The sequence below is a fragment of the Gobio gobio genome (genome assembly GCF_949357685.1).
Source record: "Gobio gobio genome assembly, chromosome: 18".
Classification (NCBI taxonomy): domain Eukaryota; kingdom Metazoa; phylum Chordata; class Actinopteri; order Cypriniformes; family Gobionidae; genus Gobio; species Gobio gobio.
This window is the reverse complement of record NC_137111.1, coordinates 6,871,114-6,887,330: the sequence shown is the minus strand read 5'-3', so window position 1 is coordinate 6,887,330 and position 16,217 is coordinate 6,871,114. Positions and strand designations below refer to the sequence as shown.

At 38.4% G+C, this 16,217-nt stretch overlaps 1 protein-coding gene across 1 annotated transcript in view; it reads right to left on the bottom strand.

Moving 5' to 3' along the window:
* plpp4 (phospholipid phosphatase 4) overlaps window positions 1–16,217 on the bottom strand; it is a gene marked incomplete at both ends in the record, with an annotated part of 215,343 nt that overhangs the window by 54,770 nt on the left and 144,356 nt on the right. Inside the window, 2 exons of the mRNA XM_079842887.1 lie at window positions 2,339–2,429; window positions 5,592–5,700. Coding sequence (XP_079699013.1) covers window positions 2,339–2,429; window positions 5,592–5,700 — 200 coding nt within the window. The remainder of the gene's footprint in view (window positions 1–2,338; window positions 2,430–5,591; window positions 5,701–16,217) is intronic.

The window sequence follows — 16,217 nt, the reverse complement described above, 5'->3', positions numbered from 1 at the left end:
TAAGGCAATTAGTATGAAATGTTAAATGTGTACAAGTCCCATAGTGTTGATTTTTGTGTACTCTCTGCAGAATGTGTGATTACTGTGGAGCCAAATGGTTGATTAAACAAAGAAATACAGAAACAGGGTTTTGAGGAACAACTTGAACAAGCAAATAAGGCAACAAGGGAGAACATGCAGCATTTGAGATCCTTTGGGAATGTGTGGTGTTATAAAAAAAAGAATGGTGTGTTTCCTGAATTATAGGGCAGAGTGTATGAAATCCAATTAAATGGGCCTTTACAACAAAGCACACTGATTACATGTGGAACATGCAATAAACAAATGATTTGACTGTGACTGGGCAGAAGTTTCGGCAGATTGTCCAATAGGCATTGTGGGCACCATTTTGCAGCTTAGTTTTAACCACTTAAACTGTGGATTTGAAATGTATCACTCATATGTGGTACCATTTGAAAGCTTAGAGTCTCTACTTTCTGGAGATATGCATCACTTTGGCATTTGTTTTACATAAATGAACTTATTTACACTAAATTACTCTGGTACCATTTCCATCTGGATTTGGCCTACCCAAATTTAAAAGCTTCCCTTACCCACATACAGTGGCCTAAATTTAAAATTTTGGTGTCATTTTACAGGAAATCCTTTGAAGTTTCATAAACCACTGCTAAAAGTGATAAACATGTAAGTATATGTTGTCTGAGCTCTAATTACTCCCTCGCTTTTTGATTTTTTTGGTTATAAATTCATTTTGAAAGTGTGTATCTCAGTCCCTGTGTGCTCTAGCAGACAGTTTGGGCTGTTTCCACTAAATTCCAGAAAATTTAGAAATTTAAAAATCATGATTTATTCAAATGAATCTGAATGGAGGAATATGACCTTTTTTTATCTAATTTCCGTCTGTTTAAAAGTCAGTGGTCTGTTATGTTCTGTTTTATTGCGCTAGATTTCGTAACTATAGTAACTGCTTCTCGATTGCCGTGTTTTGCCAGAAACTATCGCGAAATGCTTAGTATAAACACTTGAAGTGGCGGTAAAGACGTTTGTTGCAACGCTCTTAAAGAAATCCCTTGCCTCAGGGATTTTTCCCCCTTAGGGATACAACCACTTAAGAGGTTTCATGCAACCCTTGTTTTAAAAGGAGCAAATTATTCATTGTCAATAAAATAAGGAATTATTGATGACAGGTCGGTGAAACAGAGATGGTACATTATGGGTATTCGTTAAATGAGTATAAATGTACATCCAGCTGGTTGTAATAAACCCTGACAGGGTGATCGGCGGGGTCTTGCATCACTCTGAAGGGTTTAATACAGCGACAACAAACGGCTGGATTACATTATACAGCTATTTGCTACATAAGTAAATAATTAGACATGAACTATTGACTTGTGTAGAAAAATACTATTAGCTCTTTAAAAGCAAAACTTCCGCGAAGAAAGCAGTTGCTAGCAAGTTCAAACTAGATGGACATTTAAGGGATACGGTACAGTCATACCACTTATTACATGTTTGACTACATAAATAATTATGGGGATAAGAGATATTGATTTGAGATGAAACTGTTTTAAAATCTTACCTGTTTGTTATCTTAAAATCCATTAGGCTACAGTGTACAAAACAATCGCCGCAAAATGGAAAGAGAGCGAGTCCGCAATATCCGGATATACATAATTAAATAACTGCACTCAAAATATTAATTTGAGTTTTAATATTTTATTATCTCACCCAGCGCCGATCCTCCCTATACGCAAATTACGCAAGTTGCGTATGGCCGCCGAGCCACCAGGTGGCCCCAGTGCTCATCAATATACAAAATAAACATGACGGTAATTTCCCATAATGTGAATATTTCTTTATAACATGTAAATATATGTGCGGTACTTAACATTTGCAGAGTCATGTGGAAATATTTTTAATTTTTTGCGGCAGATTTTCTGACAGCTAAATGGTGCCAGAGCATTACTATTAAAAAAACATTTATTTATCTGTCAACGGAAATTTCGTTTTAATTTTACTTAATTTTTCTTACTGCTAATTTAACATGTTTTAACGGGTTTCCCTTTACATATTTCTATACGTTTGTCATAACTTTGCAGTTTGTTTCCTTGATGTTTTAATTCCATTAACCTAAAGAAAATTAATGTTCAATACAATCGATAACTGAGAATCAAGAGTGCTATGTAATGATTTTCAATAATCCAGTCAATTATTCTTCTATATTATACCATTTTTACCTATTTATAATAGTAGAAACATACATTTTGTACCGATTTGAATGATGTACATTAGTCATTGGCGTTGTTGACTATATCTTTGGCATGGTTCTGGTGCTCACCTAAACAAGCCTCTTTAATTTCTGTCTTGTCTGTCCTCTGTATAATCTTCACCACGAATATCACAGCCAGCGGGGTGAGGAATGAAATTGCCTGTAAAGAAAAATGAACACAATATCAATTTGCTGCATCCTATTTCACAAAGCCGACATGATTATGATAAAAAAGAAGCTGTTTTTCTATCCAAAAGCACATGATTGGCCTGATGAAATTAAAGTTTTTTTTTCCCACCACTTCATTATGTGAATGTCTTTATATTTTGAGGTTCTAAATGCTCACACAGTGTACATCCTCCAACCAGCTTTATGTGCAAAACTGCTCAAACTGCTAGATGTTTTTGTTAACATTTCTGGATTTAAAGAAAATTTGCAGAAGGCTGAGATCATGCCTATACATTTTACATCCCAATCGTGGCCCTTTACAACACTCTAAAAAATGCTGGGTTAAAAACAACCCAAGTTGGATTGAAAATGGACTAACCCAGCAATTGGGTTGTTTTAACCCATTGTGGCGAGCAGCGATGCTGAGGGACCGCTGGACCGCAGCCTCGCTGCTCGCCACACCCATCAATTGGGTTGTTCTGAGCAAACATTTAACCCAACCGCTGGGTTAAAACGACCCATTCACTGGGTTAAAACAACTCATTCACTGGGTTAAAACCACCCAATGGCTGGGTTAGTCCATTTTCAACCCAACTTGGGTTGTTTTTAACCCAGCATTTTTTAGAGTTAAGTAATATCTTTGAATATGGTAATATACAAGTTTAAAGATCTTTAGTCGGACCATTTTTTTCTCATCTTAAGGAAGAATAGGAACTTTTAGAGATGTTGGTGGATTTACTGATATTACAGATCGTTTATATACAGATATATCTCACAATATAGTTTATTTCTCCAAAACCATTTGGAAAAGTGTTGATAAAAACAAAACATAGAAACAAGTATATATATATATATATATATATATATATATATATATATATATATATATATATATATATATATATATATATATATATATATATATATATATATATATATATATATATATATATATATACTTGTTTTTATGTTTTGTTTTTATCAACATTTTTCCAAAAAAAAGTATTCAGACATAAATTTTTCACTCTTTGTTATATTGCAGCCATTTGCTAAAATCTTTTAAGTTCTTTTTTTTCTCATTAATGTACACACAGCACCCCATATTGACAGAAAAACACAGAATTTTTGACATTTTTGCAGATTTATTAAAAAAGAAAAACTGAAATATCACATGATCCTAAGTATTCAGACCCTTTGCTCCGTATTTCTTTTTGGGAAGTTTTTCACACCTGGATTTGGGGATCCTCTCCTTGCAGATCCTCTCCAGTTCTTTCAGTTTGGATGGTAAACGTTGGTGGACAGCCTTTTTCAGGTCTCTCCAGACATGCTCAATTGGGTTTAAGTCAGGGCTCTGGCTGGGCCATTCAAGAACAGTCACGGAGTTGTTGTGAAGCCACTCCTTCGTTATTTTAGCTGTTTGCTTGGGGTCATTGTCTTGTTGGAAGGTGAACCTTCGGCCCAGTCTGAGGTCTTGAGCACTCTGGAGAAGGTTTTTGTCCAGGATATCCCTGTACTTGGCCGCATTCATCTTTCCCTCGATTGCAACCAGTCGTCCTGTCCCTGCAGCTGAAAAACACCCCCACAGCATGATGCTGCCACCACCATGCTTCACTGTTTGGACTGTATTGGACAGGTGATGAGTCTCATCAGACCAGAGAATCTTATTTCTCACCATCTTGGAGTCCTTCAGGTGTTTTTTAGCAAACTCTGTGTGGGCAGAGGCTTCCGTCGGGCCACTCTGCAGTAAAGCCCCGACTGGTGGAGGGCTGCAGTGATGGTTGACTTTCTACAACTATCTCCCATCTCCCGACTGCATCTCTGGAGCTCAGCCACAGTGATCTTTGGGTTCGTCTTTACCTCTCTCACCAAGGCTCTTCTCCCCCGATAGCTCAGTTTGGCCGGACGGACAGCTTTTGGAAGGGTTCTGGTAGTGCCAAACTTCTTCCATTTAAGGATTATGGAGGCCACTGTGCTCTTAGGAACCTTAAGTGCAGCAGATTTTTTTTTGTAACCTTGGCCAGATCTGTGCCTTGCCACAATTCTGTCTCTGAGCTCTTCAGGCAGTTCCTTTGACCTCATGATTCTCATTTGCTCTGACATGCACTGTGAGCTGTAAGGTCTTATATAGACAGGTGTGTGGCTTTCCTAATCAAGTCCAATCATCAGTATAATCAAACACAGCTGGACTCAAATGAAGGTGTAGAACCATCTCAAGGATGATCAGAAGAAATGGACAGCACCTGAGTTAAATATATGAGTGTCACAGCAAAGGGTCTGAATACTTAGGACCATGTGATATTTCAGTTTTTCTTTTTTAATAAATCTGCAAAAATGTCAACAATTCTGTGTTTTTCTGTCAATATGGGGTGCTGTGTGTACATTAATGAGAAAAAAAAATGAACTTAAATTATTTTAGCAAATGGCTGCAACATAACAAAGAGTGAAACATGTATGTCTGAATACTTTCGGTACCCACTGTAAATATATATATATGGTTTATTTATTTTAATGTAATAAATGAAGCTAATTATGTATTTTGGTTCTCCTGCATGTATCTATGTGTATATGACAGTTGCACATGACTCTTATTTATAATAATGTGTGGCGGAAACATCTGTTGGTGTAGCTTCTTAATATATAGTTCCTTTTGTATTATTTGTTGTAGTGTATAACAAAGGATATTGAAAAGATTTTGATCATGACTTTTAACACACCATTAAAATACAGCAACACAAGTGGTAAGTGAATAAGAGCAGTTAGGATAATAGGCAGACTCCTGGATATAATAGCAAGACTTGTGTAATGACTGCTTTGGATGTTTTTTTAAATACGATTATTGCTTTTTTGTAATAATATGCGAGTCCAAGGCACTAAACACTGATAGCAAAAGGAATTAAAGGCACACCCTCACCAGAGTTCATATCATATTGAACCCATCAAACTATTATGAAATCAGTGTGAAATAATGGAAATGTGCCCAGTGTGTCTCTGAAGCTCCTCGTCAGCAGTATCATGAGAGCAGTCTGGAAACTTAATGAACAATCATGCATCATAGTAAAATCTGTACAGCCCAGTTCAAGCAATCCAGCCTTATTGGTGTCTGAACGCATGATCAAATTAGCTATAATATGTGTGCTGAATGATGTGCACTTACAAACATGACTCTCTTTGGGATGTGGTCTGATTCCACCAGAGGGTTCTTGTAGAGCCATAGTTCTTCAGGTTGGATGACTCTTTCAAATGGCTCCAGGAACTCGGTGAACCTGGACAAAAGGCAGAGAGAATGAGACCGAAACCCAGGATTCCTCAAATCCTGAGAAAGATTATCACTGCCTTCAGTTAAACTATAAAGCTTTACTTTAAAAGGACCTGCAGGTGAGTTTGAGCAGGGTTTGAGCAGGGTTTAGGAACCCTGCCGTACAGATTTCAACACAAAGTGTTCGGTGAGTGGTTTAGCATGGTCGAGTGGGTTTCAATGATCGCCACAAAGGGAGGACAAACAATGAAGATAAAGTATCCAGGCCTTATTTACTTTATTTTTAACATAAGAGTGGACACTTTTAACTTGGCTTTCGGTGTCAGCCACTTCCAGTTTAAGTATTTTACCTGCACAAAAACAGTCCATTATGCTGCTTGATATTGAAACTGAAGTTTGTTATCACATTCTTTTAATTTGTGATCATAATCCCACTGGCTTGTAGCAAACAGTTTTCTACACTTTGTTTTTCTTCTATTCATATAACAATAGTGGCTAATGAATTAGAAGTCTCACAATAAAAGTTGAACAATAAGGTAAACTCTAAAAAAGAATGGGTTATAAACAACCCAATTTGGTTGTTTTTAACCCGAGTTCTGGGTAAATAAGACAGAACACATGTTGGGTTTCTTTTACCCAGCAAATTGGGCTGTTTATCTAACCCAGCATAATAGGTTGATTTAACCCAGCATAATGGGTTGGTTCGTTTTTAATATAATACTAGCTTTTATTTATTTATTATTACTTCATACAATAATTAATATATACAGATGAACTTAAATCCTCTAGACGTTTTAAAAATACTCCACACAACCACTGGTTTGCATGATAATTCCTTTATTTTACAGTATAGCATATTTTATATAGTTTTTAATACATATTGCCTACATTTAAGGTAGTTTAACAAACATTAGAAGTAAAAATTACACTTAGAAGTAATTCAAGTGTAATCATCCAATCTCTGTTTTCCTGTTTCCTCCGTAATGGCGCTGGATCTCGTGCCGGAGCTTTAACTTTAGACCGCCGCCCTTATTTTCTCTCGTTACCGAAATATGCTGTGACTGACTCCATAAGCTGTCCATAAACAATCAGTGTACAGTTCTGAGAACATATTTTAACATCAAAAGTATTTATATTCTGTATCTTTTTGAATACAATCATACAATTTTATGCAAGGGCAAGGCTTCAGACGTTTCCATCACGCGAAAAGACTCGTTTAGGTGACTCGCATCGTGCCCCAGTATGTTGTTTTTGCATTCAATTAAACCCAGGAGCTGGGTAACACAAAATTACCCACACACTGGGTTGTTACGCCTGACCCAGGATCTGGGTAACACAAAATTACCCACACACTGGGTTGTTACGCCTGACCCAGGATCTGGGTAACACAAAATTACCCAAACACTGGGTTGTTACGTCTAACCCAGGATCTGAGTAACACAAAACTACCCAAACGCTGGGTTGTTTCGTCTGACTCAGGATCTGGGTAACACAAAAACTACCCAAACGCTGGGTTGTTACATCTGACCCAGGTGCTGGGTATCACAAAACTACCCAAACACTGGGTTGTTACGTCTAACCCAGGATCTGAGTAACACAAAAATACCCAAACGCTGGGTTGTTACGTCTGACCCAGGATCTGGGTAACACAAAAACTACCCAAACGCTGGGTTGTTACATCTGACCCAGGATCTGGGTAACACAAAAACTACCCAAACGCTGGGTTGTTACATCTGACCCAGGATCTGGGTAACACAAAAACTACCCAAACACTGGGTTGTTACGTCCGACCCGGGATCTGGGTAACACAAAAAATAACCCTAAAAAGAAAACCCAAAAATGACCCAAAAGGCTCAACCCAGGATTTAGGTTGAAAAAATAACCCAATCTTTTTTACAGTGTAGAATGCGTGCACTGATAAAATGTATACCTTGAATGCAGTGCAAGTTGCTTTGAATAAAAGCATCTGCTAAATGCATAAACGCACATGTAAAATATCCGAACCATTATCCACAGAACAGAACACGGGCTTTAGACTCACTGCAAATGATAACAAACAAGAGCACAGAGAAAACATACAACTATAGTGTTATTCTCTTTATTTAATCTGATTAAACCACATTGGTTTTGTTTGGTTACTGGTTCTGCAGGTGGAATGCAAGAGAGGATTGTGTGTGAATGTCCCTTAATTAAATCGAAAGTGCTGTATATAAAACATATACGACAACCTAGACATTTTTTTTGATGAGCTTATTTGGTATGTTCAGAATATTCCTGCACAGTCTCGTCCATAATTTGTCTAGATTTTGATAATTGTTAAAGCATGTGTTCCACGAACTCACCTCTGAAGAGATTATTATGGACAGGCTCTCTGCAAATATGAAGACTGTGACACTTTTCTTAGGTTGAACATATGCCTTTGTTTAATCTATTGTTCTAGATATATACGCAAACGCTGGGCAATAATAATAATAATATGTATTTCGCAGCCTCTAAAGGTTTGTTGCCTTGTTGCGCTTCTGATATTTCAGATCACAATACATATAAATAACTGATTTAGCAGGCAATATGAGGTGAATTATTTATCATATGCTGCGCAGAAAAAGACGACAGACCGGGCTTTGTTTCATTACCTTTGTTTTGTTTCATTTTCAAGAGAGTAAAACGAGAAGCCTCTGGGGAGAACAGAAGCACTGAAGAGAGAAATGTTATTCATGCGGCATTAACTCAGAATTACTTGTTATGGAGATTGTGTTCAATTAATCTGTCATGCCGTATGATACTTCACTCAGTCCTGTAGCAATGACCCTTGGAATGAGATTTCTGACTAATGCCATGTTTACAGAGCTGTCCTCTCCGTCCAAAGGACTTTTCTATTTTGGAGGAGTAATCACTGGCAACGCTTTCTTCAGCTGTCGGTTGAAAACGCAGTGTGAAGACTTTGAAGAGATGCACGGATAAAACAGGCAAAAGTATGTCTTACTGTAGGCTAATGACTTGTCTAAAAGCTAATTAGAGTCGGGATTCAACTAACCTTAAGCAATGAGCCGAGATTGGAGGTGTTTGTCAGAGCCTGTGCTATATTTATATACAGTGGCAAGAAAAAGTATGTGAACCCCTTGCATAATCTACGAAAATGTGAATAATTCGAATAAAATAAGAGAGATCATACCAATTGCATGTTATTTTTTATTTAGTGCTGTCCTGAATAAGATATTTTACATAAAAGATGTTTACATATAGTCCACAAGACGAAAAATAGGTGAATTTATAAGAATTACCCTGTTCAAAAGTTTATGAACCCTTGATTCAATCCTGTGTGTCGTTCCCTGATGATCCACCGCTGTGTGTGTGTGTGTGTGTGTGTGTGTGTGTGTCCCTGATGATCCACGGCTGTGTGTGTGTGTGTGTGTCCCTGATCATCCACGGCTGTGTGTGTGTGTGTGTGTGTGTGTGTGTGTGTGTGTATGTGTCCCTGATGATCCACGGCTGTGTGTGTGTGTGTGTGTGTGTGTGTGTGTGTGTATGTGTGTGTGTCCCTGATGATCCACGGCTGTGTGTGTGTGTGTATGTGTGTGTGTCCCTGATGATCCACGGCTGTGTGTGTGTGTGTGTCCCTGATCATCCACGGCTGTGTGTGTGTGTGTGTGTGTGTGTGTGTGTGTGTGTGTGTGTGTGTGTGTGTGTGTGTGTGTGTGTGTGTGTGTGTGTGTTCCTGATCATCCACGGCTGTGTGTGTGTGTGTGTGTGTGTGTGTGTGTGTGTGTGTGTGTATGTATGTGTATGTGTGTGTGTCCCTGATGATCCATGGCTGTGTGGGTGTGTGTGTATGTGTGTGTGTCCCTGATGATCCATGGCTGAGTGTGTGTCCCTGATCATCCACGGCTGTGTGTGTGTGTATGTTTATGTGTGTGTGTCCCTGATCATCCATGGCTGTGTGTGTGTTTTGTGACAGTTGTTCTTGAGTCTCTTGTTTGTCCTGATCAGTTAAACTGCCCAACGTTCTTCAGAAAAATCCTAAAGCTCCTGCAAATTCTTCAGTTTTCCAGCATCTTTTGTATATTTGAACTCTCTCCAGCAGTTTCTGTATGACTTTGAGATCCATCTTTTCACACTGAGGACGATTGAGGGACTCAACGATTGAGGGAACAGAGCTATATTAGAATAGCTTCACACATTCACTGATGCTCCAGAAGGAAACAAAATACATTAAGAGCCAGGGGGGAAAACTTTTGAACAGGATGAAGAGGTCCAAATATTTCTTATTTTGTTTAAATATCTTTTTTTCATTTAGTACTGGCCTTCAGAAACAACAGAAGATGCTTACATGATTCCCGGAAGACAAATTAAGTCCAATTTACCTTGATCTTCAAATTCAAAAAGTGTTTGTTTTCCTAAATCGTTAAACTTTAAGTTTTACAAATTCTAACAATCTTTGAAGGATGAACAAAAATATTTTTGGTCATCACATTAAAAAATATCATTTAAATTGGATAATATTCAGACCCTTGAGCTTTAAAGGAACACACCGACTTTTTTAGACTTTAGCTTATTGACCGTATCCCCCAGAGTTCGATAAGTCCATACACACCATTCTCATCTCCGTGCGTGCCATAACTCTGTCTGACGCACCCACCGCTAGCCTAGCTTAGCACAAAGACTGGAGGTAAATGGCTCCAGCTAGCCTACTGCTCAATAAGAGACAAAATAACACCAACATTTTCCTATTTACATGTTGTGATGTGTATAGTTACATCGTGTAGCTACTAAAATGTTGGCGTTATTTTGTCACTTATTGAGCAGTAGGCTAGCTGGAGCCATTTACCTCCAGTCTTTGTGCTAAGCTAGGCTAGCGGTGGGTGCGTCAGACAGAGTTATGACACGCATGAAGATGAGAATGGTGTGTATGGACTTATCGAACTCTGGGGGATATGGTGAATAAGCCAAAGTCCCAAAAGGCCGGCGTGTTCCTTTAAGAGCTGGAGAAAGTTGTGTGAAGTAGGCAGTCCTTAAAGTCCTTATTTCTTAAAATAGTCTATTAATCTATAACTGTCTAATTTGCTAGGTTATGATCAAAGCTGTGATTCATCATCACACACACACTTGTCATCACGTTAAGGGCGTATGATTTGATGACATCATCAGAATTCACCATACCTTGGCTTTTGGTGAATTGACCCAAAGCACAAGAAAGAACCAAAAACAATAAAATGCTTTAACAGAAAAATAAAATCAGAGGCCCAATCAGAATCCTGATTCAACATGATTGAGATGCTTTGGCACGACTGACACAACTTCTGGACCTAAACAAGTTTTTTTTAAAGGAACGGTGCAAATACACTCTTAACACTTTTCCAGGTCTTATGTGCAAGTACATAAAATGCTTGTTGAATGTTATTGCAGCCAAAAGGTCGACCAGTTATTATACCCATTATATACTTTTTCCATCCTTCTCTGTGAATATTTACGCAACATGGCCAACAAGGACATGAAAATTATTTATGCATTATATGTTCAATCAGGTTGCTGTTTGTGCTTGTCAGACTACTTTACATCAATAGCACACGTTAACCTTCAGTGAAATGTCCAGGCAGAATAATATGCAATGTGTGGACAGCTTAGATATATTTAATGTATAGGTAAAACTTTAGTTTAGGGTCCAATTCTCACTATTAACTAGTTGCTTATTAGCATGCATATTACTAGGCTGTTTATTAGTACTTATAAAGCACATATTAATGCCTTATCCTGCATGAGCATATTCTACATCCCTTAATACCTAAACTTAACAACTACCTTACTAACTATTAATAAGCAGTAATTAGGAGTTTATTGAGGCAAAAGTCATAGTTAATAGTGAATGTGTTCCCCAAACCAAAGTGTAACCAATGTATATAGGAACACTTTAAATAATTTTTATGAAGCATGAATATGATATGATAGGGCCCATGAAGTCCAGGCCTGGTCCTCTCTTGTCCTTCACTGTCGTCACTCCTCCTTTTATCCCTTCGAAGCTCCTCTGAGAGACTCGAAGTGCGTATGTGACACTCGCTCCGCTCCCACGACTCTTGGCCCCGCCCTGCTTGCTACAAACAGTCTCTGATCCCTTCATGTTTGTAACACTATCTAGACAACAACTGTCTGAATATTCTACTTCCAGTGACAGTGACACCAGACAAAAATAATGGTCTTCTGCGGGTCGAAAGATAAGGCTCATAACATTTAACTAGGTAGGACATTTTCATCCAACAAAATGTTGTGGTATTTTGGGCTTTTCGAACTGCGTTTACCTTGAGCGTTGTCTTTTTAAAGACACTTTCGGAGGCTATCCCTCATTGCAGTACCAAAGTTATATTGTGTGGAACTATGTGGTGTTAGTTTCCATTTCTTTCAGTTCGGGGGGGAAATCTGCTGCAGAAAACCTTTAAAATGAATATATCATATTTATCCAATTTACTGCTATATGCCCCAAAATGTCTGTTCAGGACAAGCTGGATGGTACATTCATCTAGGTATAAGTGTGACTGATGCGCAAGAGCGAGACAAGCCTGTTATTTTAACAGGGTGCATGAATGTGAAAGCTGAATACCCAGTATCATGGGCTAAATGTCAAGCTACATCAATTCAATTTTATGCTGAAAATTATTCTACTCCTTTAACAATATCACACTTGAGATCTCTGTGACAGGCCTCTCTGTACACAGAAAAATAAAAAGTGTCCACGGGCCGCTGTCAGATTGTTTGTTCAGCCAAAGAAAATGGTTTTGGGGCATGATTGTCAATCATTTTGCATGTTCACAGAGTGCACTCCATATTTGCGAAGACAGATGATGAACGTGAGTTTGGACAGTGTGAAATGGGATGAGTTTAATTTATGCACCCTTTGAGGGTATGTCTCAAACACACTGGATGTGCATGCCAATTTCTCACTATAACCATCTTGCTGACTGTGGTTCTGAGACATTTAAAAAAATGTGTTTACGTTTTTGGACAGCCGACTTGGCTTAATCAATGGCGTGAGTTTGGGGAGGGACAATCTGTTTGTCTGAGCAATGGTACAGTAAATAGAGGGCAGAGAGGAAGGAGAAAGCTGTTATTCATTTTGCAAATCCGTTTGGTCTTAAGTGGCACAGATATGACACATTTCAACTTGAAATGGGTATTTACATTGGGAAAAACAATGCTTTTTCTCTACAGCATGAGTAGAGATTCAAGGCACCTTGGAGATATTGTTTGACTGCTTTTGAGCACTTGTGCATCTAAATATAGCTTTTTTTATAATGATAACTGCCAATATTCAGCACTGAGACAGACAGAAGGATGTGTAGGAGGGTGGGAATCCCTCTCTCCCCGTCTCTCGCTGTCTTGCTCTCAATCTCGTCTCTCATTGGTTTCCTGACATGCTGCCACGGAGGCTGACATACTGCCAGGACGCTCAACAGATCACATAAAACATGTCTGTTGAGCGGGGGCCGCTTGAATACACACAAACAAACACAAATCAGTATGAACTCTGATGTCTCAGAACTCTGTCGGGTTCATGCTTTGAATAGCATAAATCCTAAGGTGTTCAGACTGTCTCAATAGCCTGCCATGCCAAAACAAACAAACCACCTGAGGGGCAAACAGACCTCAAACAGATGACACTCAGCAAGGTGAAAAACATCAAAAGAAAAAAGGGTTGCACTTTATTTTAAGGTGTCGTTGTTACAGTGTAATTATACAGTACTTTTAAGTACTGAGTAATATAAAAACATGCACTTACTGTAGAGGTAGGGTTAAGAATAGGGTTTGTTTTGGTTTAGTTGCAAGTAAATTATGCATGGTTTACTTATAGGGCTTTTCACACTGCGCTTAATCCCGGGTTATCGTCGTTCAAAACATCGCTTTTAACCCAAGGTAAAAGGAGCAGTGATAGAATGTTAATGCTACACACTTAGCAACAGACAACCAATCGCATACTCATATTTCTGTACTTTGGGCAGTCATGGAAACACTGTGCATTGCATTTAAACAGTAAATTCAGTGTGTGTGTGAGGAAAAATGTTGAATGCTGACAGAAAACGTGACAATTTGATTGAAGAAGAGATTTATTTCTTACCTTTATAGTCCGAAATATCCATTCTGTATAAACTCCATAGTATAAACTCCATAGTACAATAAGCAAATAAGAACGTTAACCCAGGGTTTAGGAATGTACAGTGTGAAATGTCCGCTTATGAATAGCCAGGGTTAATTGTTAACCCCGGATAAATTATGACTAGTGTGAAACGTGAAGCAAGATAACCCGGGATTCCGTTTACTCGTGGTTTAGAATGACCCAGGGTTAACTATTTCAAGTGTGAAAAGCCATTATTATTACTATAGTAAGTACAATAAAGTGTTACCCCAAAAATATTTTGCAAGGAAATGAAAGGAACACTCCACTTTTTTTGAAAATAGGCTCATTTTCCAACTCCCCTAGAGTTAAACAGTTGAGTTTTACCATTTTTGAATCCATTCAGCCGATCTCCGGATCTGGCGGTAGCACTTTTAGCATAGCTTAGCATAGATCATTGAATCTGATTAGACCGTTAGCATCTCGATCAAAAATGACAAAAGAGCTTCTATATTTTTGCTATTTAAAACTTGACTCTTCTGTAGTTACATCGTGTACTAAGACCGACGGAAAATGAAAAGTTGTGATTTTCTAGGCCGATATGGCTAGGAACTATACTCTCATTCCTGCGTAATAATCAAGGAACTTTGCTGCCGTACCATGAGTGCAGCGGGGCAATGATATCACGCAGGAATGAGAGTATAGTTCCTAGCCATATCGGCCTAGAAAATCACAACTTTTAATTTTCCGTCTGCCTTACTACACGAGGTAACTACAGAAGAGTCACATTTTAAATAGCAAAAATATCGAAACTCTTTGGTCATTTTTGAGCGAGATGCTAACGGTCTAATCAGAGTCAATGATCTATGCTAAGCTATACTAAAAGTGCTACCGCCAGACCCGTAGATCGGCTGAATGGATTCGAAAATGGTAAAACTCAACTGTTTAACTCTAGGGGAGTTGGAAAATGAGCCTATTTTCAAAAAAAGTGGAGTGTTCCTTTAAGGTATTTACTTTTATGTGGCAATTAACCATAATTTAACTTTAGCTATTTTTAATACTGCAATGCGTCTGTAGATATATGGTAAAAAGTTGTGAAAATTGGCACAGAGGTCATAGCGGGTTGAAAGCATACCATGTTTACAAATTCCACCAGACAAAATATTTTGAATTTTAACAAAATATGTTTTGTCCCATCTTTACCGGATTGTCTTCACTTTTTTGACATTCAAAATGAATCCTGAGAAATGTTTTCACAAAGTGGACGTGGTTCCTGTCATCACTAGTGAGGGTAGGCTATCTGATCTGAGGTATAGAGGGCACAGTGTCACCAACTGGTCAATAGATATTATCAGAACCATAATATCTATTCTCTGGTGTTCCTTTTTAGTGTGCCACACTAAATATTACGGTCAATGGAGCGAGTGACAAAACGTCGGTCGTGGACGTGGGAGGCGGCATTGACATGCGGATTAGGATTAGGAGACATGCCTGAGCTTCGGCGGGATTAGCAACAGCTGTACCGTGGATGTAATTACCATGGGTGAAAGTACGGATGGTGATGGTGAGGATATGACTTGGCAGGATGTAACTAAGAGAAAAATAGTTCTGAAAGTTTAACTCTAGGACTGGAGGTGGGTTACAAACAAAAAAACTAGTGGTGCAAAAACAAGTGTGAGGGAAGAGGAGGCTACTGATTTTTTGCTAAAGATAAACTGAAACTGAGTTTAAAGGTGTTATTTATGATGTAGGCTACCTTTAACAAAGACAATGGATGAGATAGGAGGAAAGGTAATGAAAGCTTCCAGATTACAAATGCAAAGAAAGGGGGTGAAAAGTGATAGCCTGTCGATACTCTGGGAGTTTGAAATGGCGATGCCTAAGAAAATAAGAATGGGTTACTTGAGTTATGATGGTAGTGAATATATCCCAGCCCCAATGTGATCCGATTGCCAAAGAATGGGACACACTGAAGGACAATGCAATGCAGAGGAAAGAAAAGATATGCTAGATGTGGAGAGGAACCCAAGTATGGTAAATGTGGTAAAGATGCTAAAATCAGATGTGGTAGTGAACACAGAGCTGCTTTTGGAGGATGTCTGGTTCAAAGGAAAGCTATAGAGGTACAGAAGTACAAAATAACCAACCAAGTTCTATATGCTGATTCAGTTTTTTTAAAAAGTGAAGGAAATTGAGCTAGCCAGATTCAGAGACACGCATGTGGTTTCTAACTCAAGTCAGTCTGCAAGACATTCAATATAGATCCCATCTCACACTATAAGTCATAAGCAAACAGAAATAAATCCATGGATCAAAAAGATAAATGAGGATACACTGATTATGGATAAAATCTTTTTTGTAGCTTTCGTCTGCAAGGTTGTGACAGAGAAAAGTGATATAATCAAGACAAATGTAGCGGCAGCAAG